The sequence below is a fragment of the Maylandia zebra genome, unplaced genomic scaffold, assembly GCF_041146795.1.
Source record: "Maylandia zebra isolate NMK-2024a unplaced genomic scaffold, Mzebra_GT3a scaffold03, whole genome shotgun sequence".
Lineage (NCBI taxonomy): Eukaryota > Metazoa > Chordata > Actinopteri > Cichliformes > Cichlidae > Maylandia > Maylandia zebra.
The window spans coordinates 3,573,376-3,587,623 of record NW_027490033.1 but is presented as its reverse complement, the minus strand read 5'-3'; the positions used below and the strand labels follow the sequence as shown (position 1 = coordinate 3,587,623).

General features: G+C 36.2%; 3 protein-coding genes and 1 long non-coding RNA gene across 8 annotated transcripts in view; 1 reads left to right on the top strand and 3 right to left on the bottom strand.

The window, feature by feature from the left end:
• Positions 1-14,248, bottom strand: part of LOC101466814 (OX-2 membrane glycoprotein) — a 33,117-nt gene that overhangs the window by 7,164 nt on the left and 11,705 nt on the right. The window lies entirely within an intron of this gene.
• Positions 1,244-6,567, bottom strand: LOC101467095 (nectin 1b). 2 transcript variants are annotated; one of them, XM_076881138.1, is made up of 7 exons: positions 6,478-6,567; positions 4,143-4,481; positions 2,906-3,223; positions 2,794-2,832; positions 2,582-2,711; positions 2,345-2,395; positions 1,244-2,086 (listed from the first exon to the last, which is right to left on the bottom strand). In XM_076881138.1, exons 1-7 carry the CDS (start codon positions 6,530-6,532, stop codon positions 1,903-1,905), a joined length of 1,116 nt encoding a protein of 371 aa, XP_076737253.1. In that variant the 5' UTR covers positions 6,533-6,567; the 3' UTR covers positions 1,244-1,902. The 2 variants fall into 2 exon arrangements, with proteins under 2 accessions (XP_076737253.1, XP_012771764.3); XM_012916310.3 differs by having other exon boundaries at positions 1,244-2,083.
• Positions 7,115-10,557, bottom strand: LOC105940597 (OX-2 membrane glycoprotein-like). Of its 4 annotated transcripts, XM_024799479.2 has the most exons (7): positions 10,489-10,557; positions 9,595-9,695; positions 9,000-9,338; positions 8,551-8,877; positions 8,439-8,471; positions 8,236-8,332; positions 7,115-8,082 (listed from the first exon to the last, which is right to left on the bottom strand). In XM_024799479.2, exons 2-7 carry the CDS (start codon positions 9,665-9,667, stop codon positions 8,052-8,054), a joined length of 900 nt encoding a protein of 299 aa, XP_024655247.1. In that variant the 5' UTR covers positions 9,668-9,695; positions 10,489-10,557; the 3' UTR covers positions 7,115-8,051. The 4 variants fall into 4 exon arrangements, with proteins under 4 accessions (XP_024655247.1, XP_076737263.1, XP_076737264.1 ...); XM_076881148.1 differs by lacking the exon at positions 10,489-10,557 and having other exon boundaries at positions 9,595-10,206; XM_076881149.1 differs by lacking the exons at positions 8,439-8,471; positions 10,489-10,557 and having other exon boundaries at positions 9,595-10,208.
• On the top strand, positions 12,294-13,530 carry LOC143415743 (uncharacterized). Its single transcript, XR_013096170.1, has 3 exons — positions 12,294-12,386; positions 13,020-13,153; positions 13,239-13,530. It is a non-coding gene; the product is annotated as an uncharacterized LOC143415743 (long non-coding RNA).

Below are 14,248 nucleotides of genomic sequence, written 5' to 3'. Positions count from 1 at the left end.
GGCCACCAGGGTGCATCGGTTAGACTGTAGCTCCTTTATTTAAATTGAGTGGAAAGAACACCTGTGCTCTTGTTTCTATATATGTTTGTAGTTTGATTGGGTTAGTTTTAGGGCATACTTACATTTCAGTTTCAGTTGAAAGGTGTATTTTACTGTGTTAACTAATTATTGTGGAAAATAAAAGTAATTGAAATGTGTTTAGAATTTACAAATTACAATTGATTGATCCCTCTGGGGTGGGGTTTGTTTCTGTGTTTTGAATATATATATATGTATATGTGTGTGTGTGTGTGTGTGTGTGTGTGTGTGTGTGTGTGTGTGATATATGTATATAATATATATGTAGAGAGAGAGGGAGAGAGAGATGGACCCAAAACAAAAAATGCTATTAAGAACATAATTTCTGAGTTTCTGGGGCGTACTCAGGGAGCATAGAGCAGCTCTCCAGTTTTTAGAAGCACAATAATTAGTTACTCATCAGCTATTTGGAAATCAAACTGAAAGCACTAGTTTTATTAAGATTATGTTTGGTCAATTTCAATTTAAGCCGATGGCTTTCTTTAGTAACACTTTCCTAATTCTACCTTTTATACAGCTTAGAGGATTTCTTCTCTCTTTCGCCCCGTTACACTGGAACCGTCTGTCAAATCATTTTAGACACTTACCACAGAGCAAAGTGAGAGCAAGTCATTTTAAAATCATTAAAAATAATAAAGAAAACAGTGTCTCTCTCACCTTTTGAAAAGACTGCCAGCAATGAAAGGACAATTGTGACTGCGTGCTGCCATTTTGTCTGCATATTACCAAATTTAAAAAGCTAACAAACAACGCCCAATTTTGAACTTACGTTGAACGTTCGGCCAGTCCAAAATGTCACTGGGAGTGTAGTGAAAAACAGCAAAGTGAAAGTCATCCTTCTTCCTAATAACAGCTACACAACATTTCATGGTGTTTGATGTGATAGCTAATAAGTCACTGACTTGATAAACATTTTTCTTTTTGTAAAACCTCTCTGCTATTTTACAGCTCATTGTCCCCTCTTCAGTGTGCAGTGGAACAGACCAACAACTTACTTCTACTTTCGTTTAGAATACTCGCACAGACAGACTGACAAATGTAAGATGAAACGCTTCAAATACCTCGGATTAAGTTGTGAAACATGACTAATCTGTTTAGACAAGCACTTGGAGTCTATGCAACTTTAAACAAAACATGAGCTCATAAGCAGGAGAAAATAGGAGATACAAATTGATTTATTTAGAGTTTTGCCATAAGATAATAAAAACATTATACTTATATAATAATAACTAACCAGAAACACCGTTAACATTTGGTTTTCTTAGAGTAATGTTTACAGGCATGGTCCTTTGACAGTTGCAAAACTTCCTCAGTTAGTTTGAACCAACAGTGCCATCATGTGCTCTTTCTGTGTATATTAGATGCAGATCTGCAGCACACACTGAGTTACATTTGGAAATAAATCACATCTCTGCAGTCCTCATTTAATCTGCAGAAACAACTTAACACACTTCACAGCTTATTTTACTCTATTACAATCCATGTTACAAAATATCAAAACTTTATAACCAATTACATGTTAACAGTATGATATAACAAACAAATGTCTATGAAGCAGAATAACTATTATTAATCAGTTGTACATGTTATTCATTCAGCCCACCTCCTCCCTGTCTCCACCTCACAGACAGCTCAGTCAGAGCTCCATCCAAGCCTCCGTTCTGACGTGGCGGGTCATCAGAGTCTAATCACCAAGTACATTAAATTCTCTATTTTAATAACTCATGTTCATTTCTTCCCACTGATCTCTCTTTATTGAATTCTTATTAGTGTTGTCTAGAAATATCAGGTAGGAATCTTTGTTGTTGACACGGTCCTCTTTATTTAATCAGCCAGTGATGCAGTTTGTTCATCTATTTTAGTTTTGATTGACTGATCGTCTCCAAACAGTCTTTTTGCTGCTAATGGGTTAGGGTCTTTCCTGCTGATGTTTTTTGGAGTTTTCTTTGTAGACGTCCGCTGCCTGAGCTGCTCGTTCTCGTGCGCTATTAAAGGTGTTTTGTTCCTTCAGACAGAAACAAGACATGAGTTCATTTCCACTCACACAGCAAATGATGACTGTATATATACATGAAGATTAAAGTTCATGAACAATGCATACATGAAGGAGATGAAACAATCAAGTGTGATTAACTTAAGTGTGTGATTCACTGAAACACTTCAGTTTCATCAGGATGAAGTTAAGCTGACAGACAAGAAAATGGAAAAAACAAAACTGACAAAGAAAAAATGCTGTAAAATATGAATAGTTATGAAATGTACTTACTCATCAATGTCTTGCTTTGATTTTAGTGGTGTGTTGGTCTTCTCTGGGTCCCTGAGTGATGAAAACATTTAAAGGATTTAAATTATATACTGCAAAAACATATAAATGGTATTTACTGGGGTTTTTCTGAAAAGATTTATAGGTGTTCATGTGAAGTTTCTTAATGTCAGTAAATCATTACTATATTAACAGTGACAAACTTACATTACGAGGAGACTATATTAAAGTGAAAATTACCCAGTCTTGTTTTGTTGTTTGAAATGAGCAGTGAAGAAAGCCGAGATCCAATCGCGATGAACCACATACAACATCACCACTAACACTGCAACCACCAACACCATAACTAATACAATGATCCAGGTGAAATCTGGGAGAACAGAGGAAAACTGTGACTTGGAGCACCATTCATAAAGCACTTACAAATTACACACATGGAAAGGCAAACTTACTTGATTCACTGCTATGGGATGTGATCTTCTCATAAGAGCCTAAAAACAGGAACCCAAATATTAGAGTGGCAGGGCATCGATCTATAAATCTGTGAATTTGAATGTTTCTCACCATCCTCAGTAGCATCAGGTGTCTTTTGGACCTCGTAAATCATCACCGTCACCCCTCGCTGAGGGGCAGAGAGCACTCGTGCTGCACATCCCACCTGTGTGCTGTGTTTACGTGAACCTGAGAGCACAGCTGTAGTGGTGACAGTGAATGTAGCGTTGGTGTTGGACACACTGACAGTGTTGTACTGTGAGAAGCTGAGGTCTTGTTGTGAGACACTGAGTGTTACAGTGGGAGCAGGTCGACCAGTGGCTGAACAGGAAACAACCCACTCTTCAGTAGAGTTTGACTCTCTGACATCAAGGACAGGTTCATGCAGCTCTGCGAAGAGAATATATTTAAGAAAAGTCACCATTAAATGTGGAAATAAAAATCCAAATAAGCCTGTGTGTGTTGCTGATTTGTATACTATAGCTGTGCAGTGTTTTAGGCAATCGCATTCTCTATGTAAATAGATTTACTGTGAAGAGTGGTGTAAAAACTTCAAAATGATTTAACATTGGGGATAGGAAACAAAATATTATTCTTTTAATAAAATATTTTAATTTCTAAACAGAGTATTTGTGAATAAAGTATGAAATACAAATTTTCACAGTCTCTTTCCTTACCTGTCTTTTGAAACCCTGCATACTAAGCACTAAGGGTGGAGGAAAACCCGATGCAGAAGAGTATTTCAATATTTTGCATGGTGATATTATATCATTACAGGGACACCAAATATGAAAATGTTATTGAATAAATTACAAAACAAATGTCTGGGAATACCTAATAAAATGGCTCATCTCATGCACTACTGTGCAAAATTACATTAAATCAACTCAACCAAAAAAACATTCAACGCACCCATCTTGACAAAGCTATCTCCTAATAAAAAGACACTTTTGAGTTTTTATCAATAAGCACAACTAACGGGGACTCAACTGCCAGGATGTATTCTAGTTATATTCATATAGAAGAGGAAGGTTTTTCAGTATATTGTAAAATGTTAGGAATTGCAATAATATTAATTTGTGAGTGTAGTATTGAGATAATATTGTATCGAGGTAAAACTGGTACTTCCCAACTGTACTGAGCAATTCCTATTTTTAATATATTTTGTATTTTTTTTCACATTTGTTTTGTTTTCTATATTATTGCCATTAACAGTAAATACCACAAGCACTGTGGGTGCAGATGATGTAGAGATCTAGTTTTAGCTGTGGATAGGTTTCCTCTATAACTCTAGACCACGTGTCCTTACCGTAGACGTGGAGGCAGGTTCTACCTGTGAAGGCTCCTTCAGGATAAGTGTTAAACAGACAGCGATAGCAGCCTTCATCCTGCTCCGTCACATTCCTGATGACTATGGAGCAGTTCTGTAGTGCAGGATTTTTAAACTCCACTTTCTTTGTAAACTCAGGATTCACTCTCTGGCCAAAGTACTTGTTGTAGGTGGCCATATTTTTTTCTGAACTTCCTGAGATCATCTGCCATGTGACTTGAAGGACGTCTTTAGAAAGCATGAGCTCACAGTTCAAGCAGGCCTTATCTCCCACTGCTGCCAGCACAGTGTGCTGTGTTTGTATCCCAGATGTATGACCTGCACAGAGAAAATGACACGAAAATTATGAATGGCTTGAGCAGCATATGAACCACAGGCTGATGGTTATCCCTGCTGATGCCACAGAAACAGTTAAGTCACCACATGGGCCACCTTTACCCTGTCATGATCATACATGTCCTCTTAAAGGTTCTTCTGTTTCTAGCTAGAACTACAGAACAGGATGTAGCATAAATGGAGAAACTTGAAGTGGCAGACAAATTCAAAATAAAGACAAATATGCTGTTCTGATCGCTCAGCACCTTAAACTTTACAAAATGGAAATTTAAAGGTTACATGTAATCTCTTAAATCAACTTAGATGTTTGTAACCAGACAGCAGAGCTGTACGTGACGTGCTGCTGAAGTTATCTAATTATGTCACATTGTGGAATATCTTTCAAAGTAAATCACATGATAATAATTTCATGATATGCAAAGGCTAAAATGGAAGTTCAGTGCAGGCTAAGCTTTGTGTTTTGCACTATTGTGGTATAGTTCACAGTGACAGCCTGTAGCATCAGTGACTGTTGCTAGGTTAGGTCCTGGGCAACAACAGAGACATACGAGAGATGTGGGACCAGGCACAGTGCCCAGATTTGGATGGGCCAGAGTGTAATTTGGGCTGGATCTTTTAAATAATCTTATAAATTAACGAAACAGTGGATTGTATTGTAAAGATCTATATAAGCTTCATCTTTATCTTCTTGTTATTATTATAATTATTGTTATTATTTCTGTTACTCTATTGATTTTCCTTTGTCTCATTTACTTTGCCCGCCTCCTCTTCTTGATGTCCAAAGTCACCCTACAGACGACCCTGCGATGCTTCCCCTTACATCAGCTTGCAGTCTCCTGCCTCTTTTAGATTGCACCTTTGAATGAGATGGACTCCACCTTCCTCCACTCTTATGTTACTCCAGCTGGTAACTCCCTAACACCCGGAGCCCAAATGCTGTACAGAATTCTTCCTTCTTCAGCTTCCACCAATGGAGGATGTTCATTCACTTAAACACCAAGATCCAAAATATAAATAATAAATAAACTATCTTATGAATGAAAGAGAAAGAAAAGCTCTCACTCCTGTTTTTCTAGGTTTTTATACTTTTATACTTTCAGTATAAAATGTATTCGCTGTGTTAAGTGACTTTATTGTCACTCTAACCTCTTTGCCAGCAGTCTATTACAAACTGATGTAAAGCCCATTTGTGCTGTAAAAACAAACAAATAAAAAAAACTGTGTAAACCACTAAAGAAAATGCAACAATGCACATCCAACAATTACAGGTGACCTATTAGTTAATAATTTACATGATAATTGAGTTGCTTAGATTTGAGAGGTATTCGTCAGTGTAAAATGACCTGTTATGATCGCTCAGAATTCACCTGTGGTAACTTCTTAAATGCTTTTACTTTTGTAGAACAGAGAGCACATTTGAAAAACTGAAAATAAAACCAAAGAAATCACTTCTGATTGGCAGCCAGGATGGGGCTGTTGTTAGGCCCCTCCCACCTGTAGGATGGCAGTGAAGTGAGGGGATTTTCAAACAGCAAACATGCTGGTTGTTATACTTCCAGGGATAAAACTTTATAAAGCTTTGTGTGCAAAGTCAGCAAATTTTTAAGTGTTTTATTATTTTTTTACAGTCAAATTTGACTCGATGTTCTGCACGTGCACTTTTATGTCCCGCTCACTATTAAAATAAAAGTTAATTTAGGTATTGCTTCAAATGAGGTGTTCCTCAGTGTGCCTGCTGACTAACAGCATTTGCTTCTAAAGGAAGCAACTTGACTTGAATTTAAGCTGTTGATGTTCATAGTGTCACAGTAACAAATTCCATCTTATTCACTAACTGTATCTATAACTGTAAAACAAACTACCTGCCAAACCCACTTTGACTGTCTGCAGTGGATTACACTTAAATTTATACACTCCCCACAGAGCAAACTGACTACTACAAATCAATAAGTCATAAAGAAAACAGCATCTCTCTCACCTTTTGAAAAGATCGCCAGTAAAGAAAAGATCAGTGTGATTTTACGTCCTGCCATGTTGTCTGTGTGCCGCCAAATAAAAAAAAGAAAAATTTGAATCTTACCGCTTGACCAGTCCGTACCATCTCTGGGTGTGCAGTGAAAAAAAAAAAAACATAATAAAAGATTATCCCTTTTATTAACAACAGCTACATGTCATATGATGATTTTTCACTTGGATGTCTAATAAGTCAGTAATCTGATAATATTTACTATTTTGGAAACCCTGTCTGTCGTTTTACAGCACATTTATTCCTCATCGTCCCCTCTTCACAGTGCAGTGGAACAGACTTACTTTCACTTTCGTTTTGAACTCGCAAAAAGAATGAACGTGCCTTTGTTTCTCTAAAAGGAGACGCAACACCTCAGACTGTGGTGTGAAACACGCCTGATCTCTTACATGTACTGATCACATTTTGTCTATTTCATTCAACAAAACAGGAGAAGGTGAAGCTCGCCGCAGACGCTGAGTCATATTGGGGAATAACTCCCATCTAATAATGAATGACTGAATCTCACTGCGGCTCAAACCAGCCAAAGTTTTCATTCAGAGTTCACTGATGAGATTATTTACTTCCAGACAAGACAAAGCAGCATTGCTCAGCTTATTAATTGCTTTATTCTCAATCATACAAAACATCAAAATAAAATCACCAAAACAGCTTTCCGTGTTCATTATCTATATTTATTATTATTAAAATATTAATAAGATGAACATGAAGGAAGAAAGAAAGATGGGTTCCCACTTCCCCTGTATTCACCAAAAACGAACAACCTCACAAAGTGCTTTCAGTTTGTTATAACTTCATGTACACGTTGGAGTATACATCCGATTACATTAATTCTATAGCATTTTAGCAAAAAATAAATATTTCTCATAAGCAGTGCAGTGTTGTTTGTGTGTTTATCAAATCAAATATGAATAAAAAATAATGCTAACAATATTTGATGGTTTAATGGATTTTTAATGGAACTAGATAGAACCAACATTCCTGGGTTAAGTGAAAACTTTAACCATATGTATGCGCTATATTTTTGTATAGATGCTGACAAACTGAATTGTAAAAATCTGTAAAATTTCACAACAAACAGAGAACTTCAATTTCAGCAATGGGAGCAAAAATGACTAAAGTGAAAATTTTATGTTGATCACTCCTGTTGATTTTCAAAGTTTTCATTTGAAGTAATTAAGTGTAATAATATCCACCAAAAAAATAAAAAAAAAATAAAAATCCTTTTTTATCACCAACGTTTCCTTTTCCTTAATAATTTATGTATAAAAAAAACCTTTAAAAAATGTAGTAAAATTTAGCACAAACATAATAGTTGCAGCATGAACACCAGGAAAGCTTCTTGAATGCTTCAGTGGAACAGGTTTTTGTGTTTTGTGTTTGTCAAACTCTAGCACCATTTTGTTCAGAAATGCCACACTTCATTAAAGAGAAATCAACAATGGTCAAGATCAGATCTTCATCCTGATAAAGACGTGAGCCCTGGATGGTCTCCCTCAGGATGTTTGTGTTTTCTGAGCGGATTGTCACCTCATCTGACTAAAAGTGTTTTGGTTCCTAAATTAAAACAAAATGAGAAGATAAAGAGTGACTTACATCATTGATCTCATTTGTCTCGAGCTCGCTGTGTGACAAATACAGTTAAAACTGCAGAAACATTTAGCAGCTGAATCAAATTGACAAACAGTAACAGAATATAAGAAAGAGTACCTGCTCTGAGATTTCTTTTTAGGCCAGACAAAGATGAGTGTAGTAAAACAGGCCAACAACAACAACAACACAGAGGATAGAATCACTAAAATCCTTCCTTTGACAAAAACAGAGAAAAGAAGGACATAATCATTGAAACATCTACTAAATAACAATAGAGTGAACAGAAAACCTGAGTGTAAAGCATTCAAATGTAAACACACCAAAATTTCTGTGATAGGATCCATCATTCAGACCTGTTAGAAGGAACCTCAACATTAAAATCACAAAGTAATCACCAATTTATAAATCAATCATTTTAAAAGAGTTTCTAACCATCATCATAATCATCATCATCATCATACTCCTCCTGGACCTCAGGAATCGTCTCCATCACCTCTCTGTGAGGAGCAGAGAGCACTCGTGCTGCACATCCCACCTGTGTGCTGTTGTTACGTGAACCTGAGAGCACAGCTGTAGTGGTGACAGTGAATGTAGCGTTGGTGTTGGACACACTGACAGTGTTGTACTGTGAGAAGCTGAGGTCTTGTTGTGAGACACTGAGTGTTACAGTGGGAGCAGGTCGACCAGTGGCTGAACAGGAAACAACCCACTCTTCAGTAGAGTTTGACTCTCTGACATCAACAACAGGTTCATGCAGCTCTGTGAAGGATCAGGAAATACTATAAGGACTATGTTGTCAAGAAGAAACAAGCTTCTAAACCATTTTACAGCATCATGGTTTCTTTCGGTCTAATCCGGTTAAAGAACATATAAGTTCTTACCATAGACTTGGAGGCAGGGTCTACCTATCAGAGAGCCTTCAGGATAAGTGTTAAACAGACAGTGATAGCAGCCTTCATCCTGCTCTGTGACATTCCTGATGACTATGGAGCAGTTTTGTAGTTCAGTATGTTTAAACTTAAATTTCTCTGTAAAGCCATCATTCACTCTCTGACCAAAGTACTTGTTGTAGGTGGCGACATTTGTCTCCACATCATGTGAGACTTTCTGCCATGTGACCTGAACGACGTCTTTAGTCTCCAAGAGCTGACAGCTGAATTCAGCATCTTCTCCCACTGCTGCCAGCACAGTCTGCTGTGTTTGGATCACTGCTGTTAGAGCTGCAGATAAAGGTGTCAAGCAAGACAAACACTCTCTTCAAATTCAACACTTACTGAAACAGAAAGTCCAGTGTTACTCCCACAGGTCTGACATGACACACATTTTCACCTTCACCTTACTAATAATTCTCCCACCACCACAAGTAAAATCCTTTGAAACCTGAGCCTGTACCTGTGGAAAAAAGGAATGAAATGAGTCTTTACTGTTAAAATTGTCTTAGATCTCATATTGTAATTAACATACAGTTTATCTCACCTTTGTCAAAGTTCCAAAAAATGAAAATGACAGCAACATAAAACTCGTAAAGTAAAACTCCAATGTTCGCCATTTCATTCAATGCGAGGTGAACTGTAAGGCTGCACAGGAAAAGCATGTGTGACTTGTTTGACCACATAAAGGGAAAGTCAAGAGTTTTAAACTTCTGTCCAGTAATTTACATCCATTATAGCATGTACTGAATGAACCAACCAATCAAAATTTGTGTTACTCATATCAGCACTAAGAAAAGGGGCTCTTTGTTTGCTTTCTGGTTTAACCAGTGGTTTAACTTCTCCTAAGGTTTTTCTGACCGTGCAGAAAAGAGAGATTAAAAGTTTCTGTAAAAAGTCAAACGTTTTCAGATTATTTTTGAACTAGAAATATTACATCTCTGTGTTGTGTGGTTATGTTTTTATGTAGTTGCAACTAAATTGCATGTTGATGATGTGGATCAAACTAGTGTTTAAGCTATGATGTTTCACTGAACAAGCTCCATCCCACAATGTAAAGCTACAGATCTTAGCAACCTAACTGAGGCTCCCCAAGATAAGAAAATCCTGTATGTTCGTTTATTTACATCTTAATGTCATAATTGCAAACAAAAACACTGTACACAAGTGAAATTACAAACACCATTTACCATAATTAATTAGCTGGACAAAAGTAAATATGTGGAACATGAGACAATAAATTGTTACATATACATACACATGTATAATTTTTCAGGGAACACTGTAGAAAAACTATGAACACAAAAATAACACTGTGTGACTAAAAGTGTTGCAATAATAGAATCTGCAGTCACAACAACCTAAAAAGACCAAACAGCAAAAAACACTGAGAAAGGAAACACATTTTTTATCAGTGAAAAAATATGTGTCTCTACTTCACCTCGTTATATGATATGGTACAAAGAAGAAAGGCTTAAACTTCAGTGAGTTCCATTCACAACACAACACAGAGTACTGAATGAAAAGAACAATCAACATTTGTGTTACAGGTTGGTGGCTGGTGACACCTTGTTATCCAGCATATTTGTTTCAGGCTGGTTCCACTTGTCAGAGAACAACAAACAGTGATAGAAGCCCTTAATCCTGCTCTGTCACATTCCTATTATTATGGAGCAGTTCTGTACAGTACAGGTTTAAACTTGAGCAAAGCCATGATTCACTCTCTGACCAAAGTACTTGTTGTAGGTGGCAACATTTGTCTCCCCATCATGGTAGATGTCCTTCAAGTGATGTCATGTGATCTAAAGAATGTCCTTCAAAGCCAAGGATTTCTGTTCAAGTTCAAGTCCAACACAAAGGACAGACCTGTAAAAAAAATCTGTCCTTTGGGGAAAACAGCCAGCTCAGTCCCTCCCCTCCCCTCAGTGGCCAGAACATACAGACAGAGATCTGATGACAAAATCCTCAGTCAGTTTTAACTGTTGTAATTATATATGTCAATGTCTGTGTAGGTTCTCAGTCATTGTATACACTCAAAAAAGTGAAATTTGGTGGTTATTGCATTTACAAGACTCTAACATGTAATTTGAACACAATGAATTTATGTTTCTAAGGTGAACGTAATAAAATCATATAAGATCTACAAGAAATTTACCAACTTAGCGCCTCTTAAATTTATTCTTGTTGATATGACATGATAAAATCTAACAAGAGTGGTTAGCTGCCTTAAAGACTCGCGATATCATAAGATCACGTGAGATTCTAAACAACAAGAGGCAGGAAAGCACATGGTTTGCTTCACGGTCATCTTGGAAAGGTAAGAGTGAATCTATCTTCATCCATCTTGATGAAAATACTTTTTGCACAAAGGTATCATTAGTTTGTCGATTCTTTTCAGTCCTATTTATTCACATTAGTTTTTGTTTTTAAATATCTGTTTGTTTATGCCATTCTAGCTAGCTAACACGTTAGTGCAAGAATATAGCACAATGTCATGCTAGCATGATAGCCTAATATGAAAGACTTAGCTACTCCAAATATAGATATTGTTTATAATAAGCTAGTTTGGCTCTACCACAGAGACTATTGTGATAAATTTACATTTTACGTGTGGGTTGTTGAAATTTGTAAGTTTGTAAGTTGCAACGGATGGACAGTGGTTTATTTAACAATTTATGTGTTTTTAGTACACTGAGGAGGAAAGACAAAACATGAACAGATATGTTTTCCTGTTTTTTAATTTTTTTGAAATTAAATATTTTTCTACTTAATAAACTTGGAGACTTCCAGTTCCCTCCTGTAAAGATAATAAATGTTTAATCTTATCAGGTGGTGAAAGGTCTGGAGAGCTGACAGGCCAGTTCATCAAATTCATAGTGAGCTAATATTTTTCTTAAAAGTTATCACATTCCCATGTTAAAAATGTAATATTTTCATTTGTAAGTGACATATAGTTTTGAGACCAAGAAAACATTGCATTCTGATTTTATGTACACATCATCTAAACTTTCTTGAATTGGGGGTATGGCATGATTAAATTAATACACAAATTACAAAACAATATTAAAATGACAGACTTGTCTAAAATGCATAAATACTATTTGAAAAGATTAAGACGGTAAAACAATAGCCTCTGTATTTCTCACAAATTCCTGGTAATTCAACTAAAAGTTCTTTAATCCCACTGCTAGGTCGTTGAGATGGATTTCCGTATATATTTGTTTTTTCCCCCCTCTGTGTATAAAGACTGATGCTGTTGAAATCAGAAGAGAATACATCGCCAAAGATCTTTGCGTGTACCTGAATGAAGATCCTGAGAAGCTGGTGAAGGATTACCTGGTATGTTAACTTGCCTGTATCCTTAACTAAGGAGATGATCAAAGATAAGCTAGAACTACATACAAAAAGTTTCAGGGGATGGGGTTTTCCTATAAATTACCGGTGGCTGTAAAAAATACCTTTTAAAATAGGAAAAGTAAGAGCTTTAAGTTTCTCACTGGATACTACACGCACCATTCTTGAGTGTTTTATACTATCATTATTATAATATCATTATAATAACCTCATTCATACACACATTCATACAAGATTTTTATGTAACATTTACACTTCAATGGATGCATCAGGAGCAACTTGGGGTTCAGTATGTTACCCATTGATAGTTTTAGTATCAGATTAGAGAAGCCAGGGATTAAACCAGTAGACAACTTGCTCTACCTCCTGTCCCACAGTCACCCCTATCACAAGATTTTGAAAGACAGGACATTGTTGAGGTATTGAATGAACTTCTCATGAGTCAGGAAAAATATCGGGCAGTCATTTTTGATTACATTTACATTATTATAAGGCTTGAATGAATAAAGCTTTTAGGTATTTTACATTAATGTAAAACAGATATTTACTTTTAAAACTGTTTGCAATGGACATTAGTGAGAAATCATTATCTTTTTTTTGTTTGTTTTATTGTCACAGGAAGTTGATAAAAAGCATCGCCACTGCCATAGCAGAGACAGTCTTTGGAATCTGTGTCATTCGGTCAGAGGGTGCGGAGCCTGGCGATGACCCTCAGGATGTTGTGATTGTTCTAGAGGGGGTGGAAGTGATGGGTGAGTTGGGCAATGTAGTTTTTGCAGTGACAATGTTGCTTGGCCTGGTCTATTCACTGAACCTGAGCTACCCTCTGGAACTCAGGTACACCTTTGAGGTCCTGCAGAAGATTCTTATGGAATTAGATGCACACGAACTATCCAACAGCACACAAAGTACAGGTTCTCAAAACACTATTTTCTCGTTGAGAAATGTTCCCATTACAACAGCTACACCATGTATCTGGACCATGAACCTAAAATAATTGCAGGTATTTTCTTTTTTGAAAGTGCATCTGTTGACCTTCAAAGTAGTTGTATTGGTCATCGGAAAATCACCTGCTTCAGCCATTCATTGTTGTTAAAAAATTGTTTTAACAGGTTAACTTTCCACTTTGTCCACTACTTTTTTTTCTGTTATGTAACTTGCACTTGCATTTCATGTATTCTTTATACATTATGTGAAATTTGCTATAAATTCAATAAATTGGAGAAAACAAAAAGATGTGTATGACAAATTTTTATTTACCTTTTAGATGTAATAGTGAAATGTATGTTAACCAGACTCTAGACTTTGTTAAATGCTCCAAAAAATTACTCTTTAAATTAACTTAAAATACTCATGGAAAGAATTTCCACGTGATTAAATTGCTTTCTATTAGCATTAAAGACTTGTGTTGGAATAACTTAATTTGTATGAGTTGGTTCAACTCAATTAACTTAAGCTGGGACCAAATTTAGTAAATTAGTTGGAGAAAACCTACTGAATTGAGTTGGAACAAAACTCTTTAAGTTGGATCAACACTATTAAAATATATTGGATCAAAATGCAGTAAATACATTGATTCATCAATCTTTAATTAAGTTGGTCCAACTTGAGTGCATTAAGTTGGAGTAACAGAATTGCATAATGCTAAAATAAAGCAATTTAATCACGTGGAAATTCTTTCCATGATTTTTTTTATGTTCATTTAAAGAGTTATTTTTTTCACCTCTCATCCAGTGAACTAAAGAAGCCTCCAAGATGACAGGTGAAACATCTTCAAGGAACTTAAAGAAGCCCAGTCACTTTCTTTCCAAGTTCCTTGGAGTATATAGAGCATTAAATTCTATATG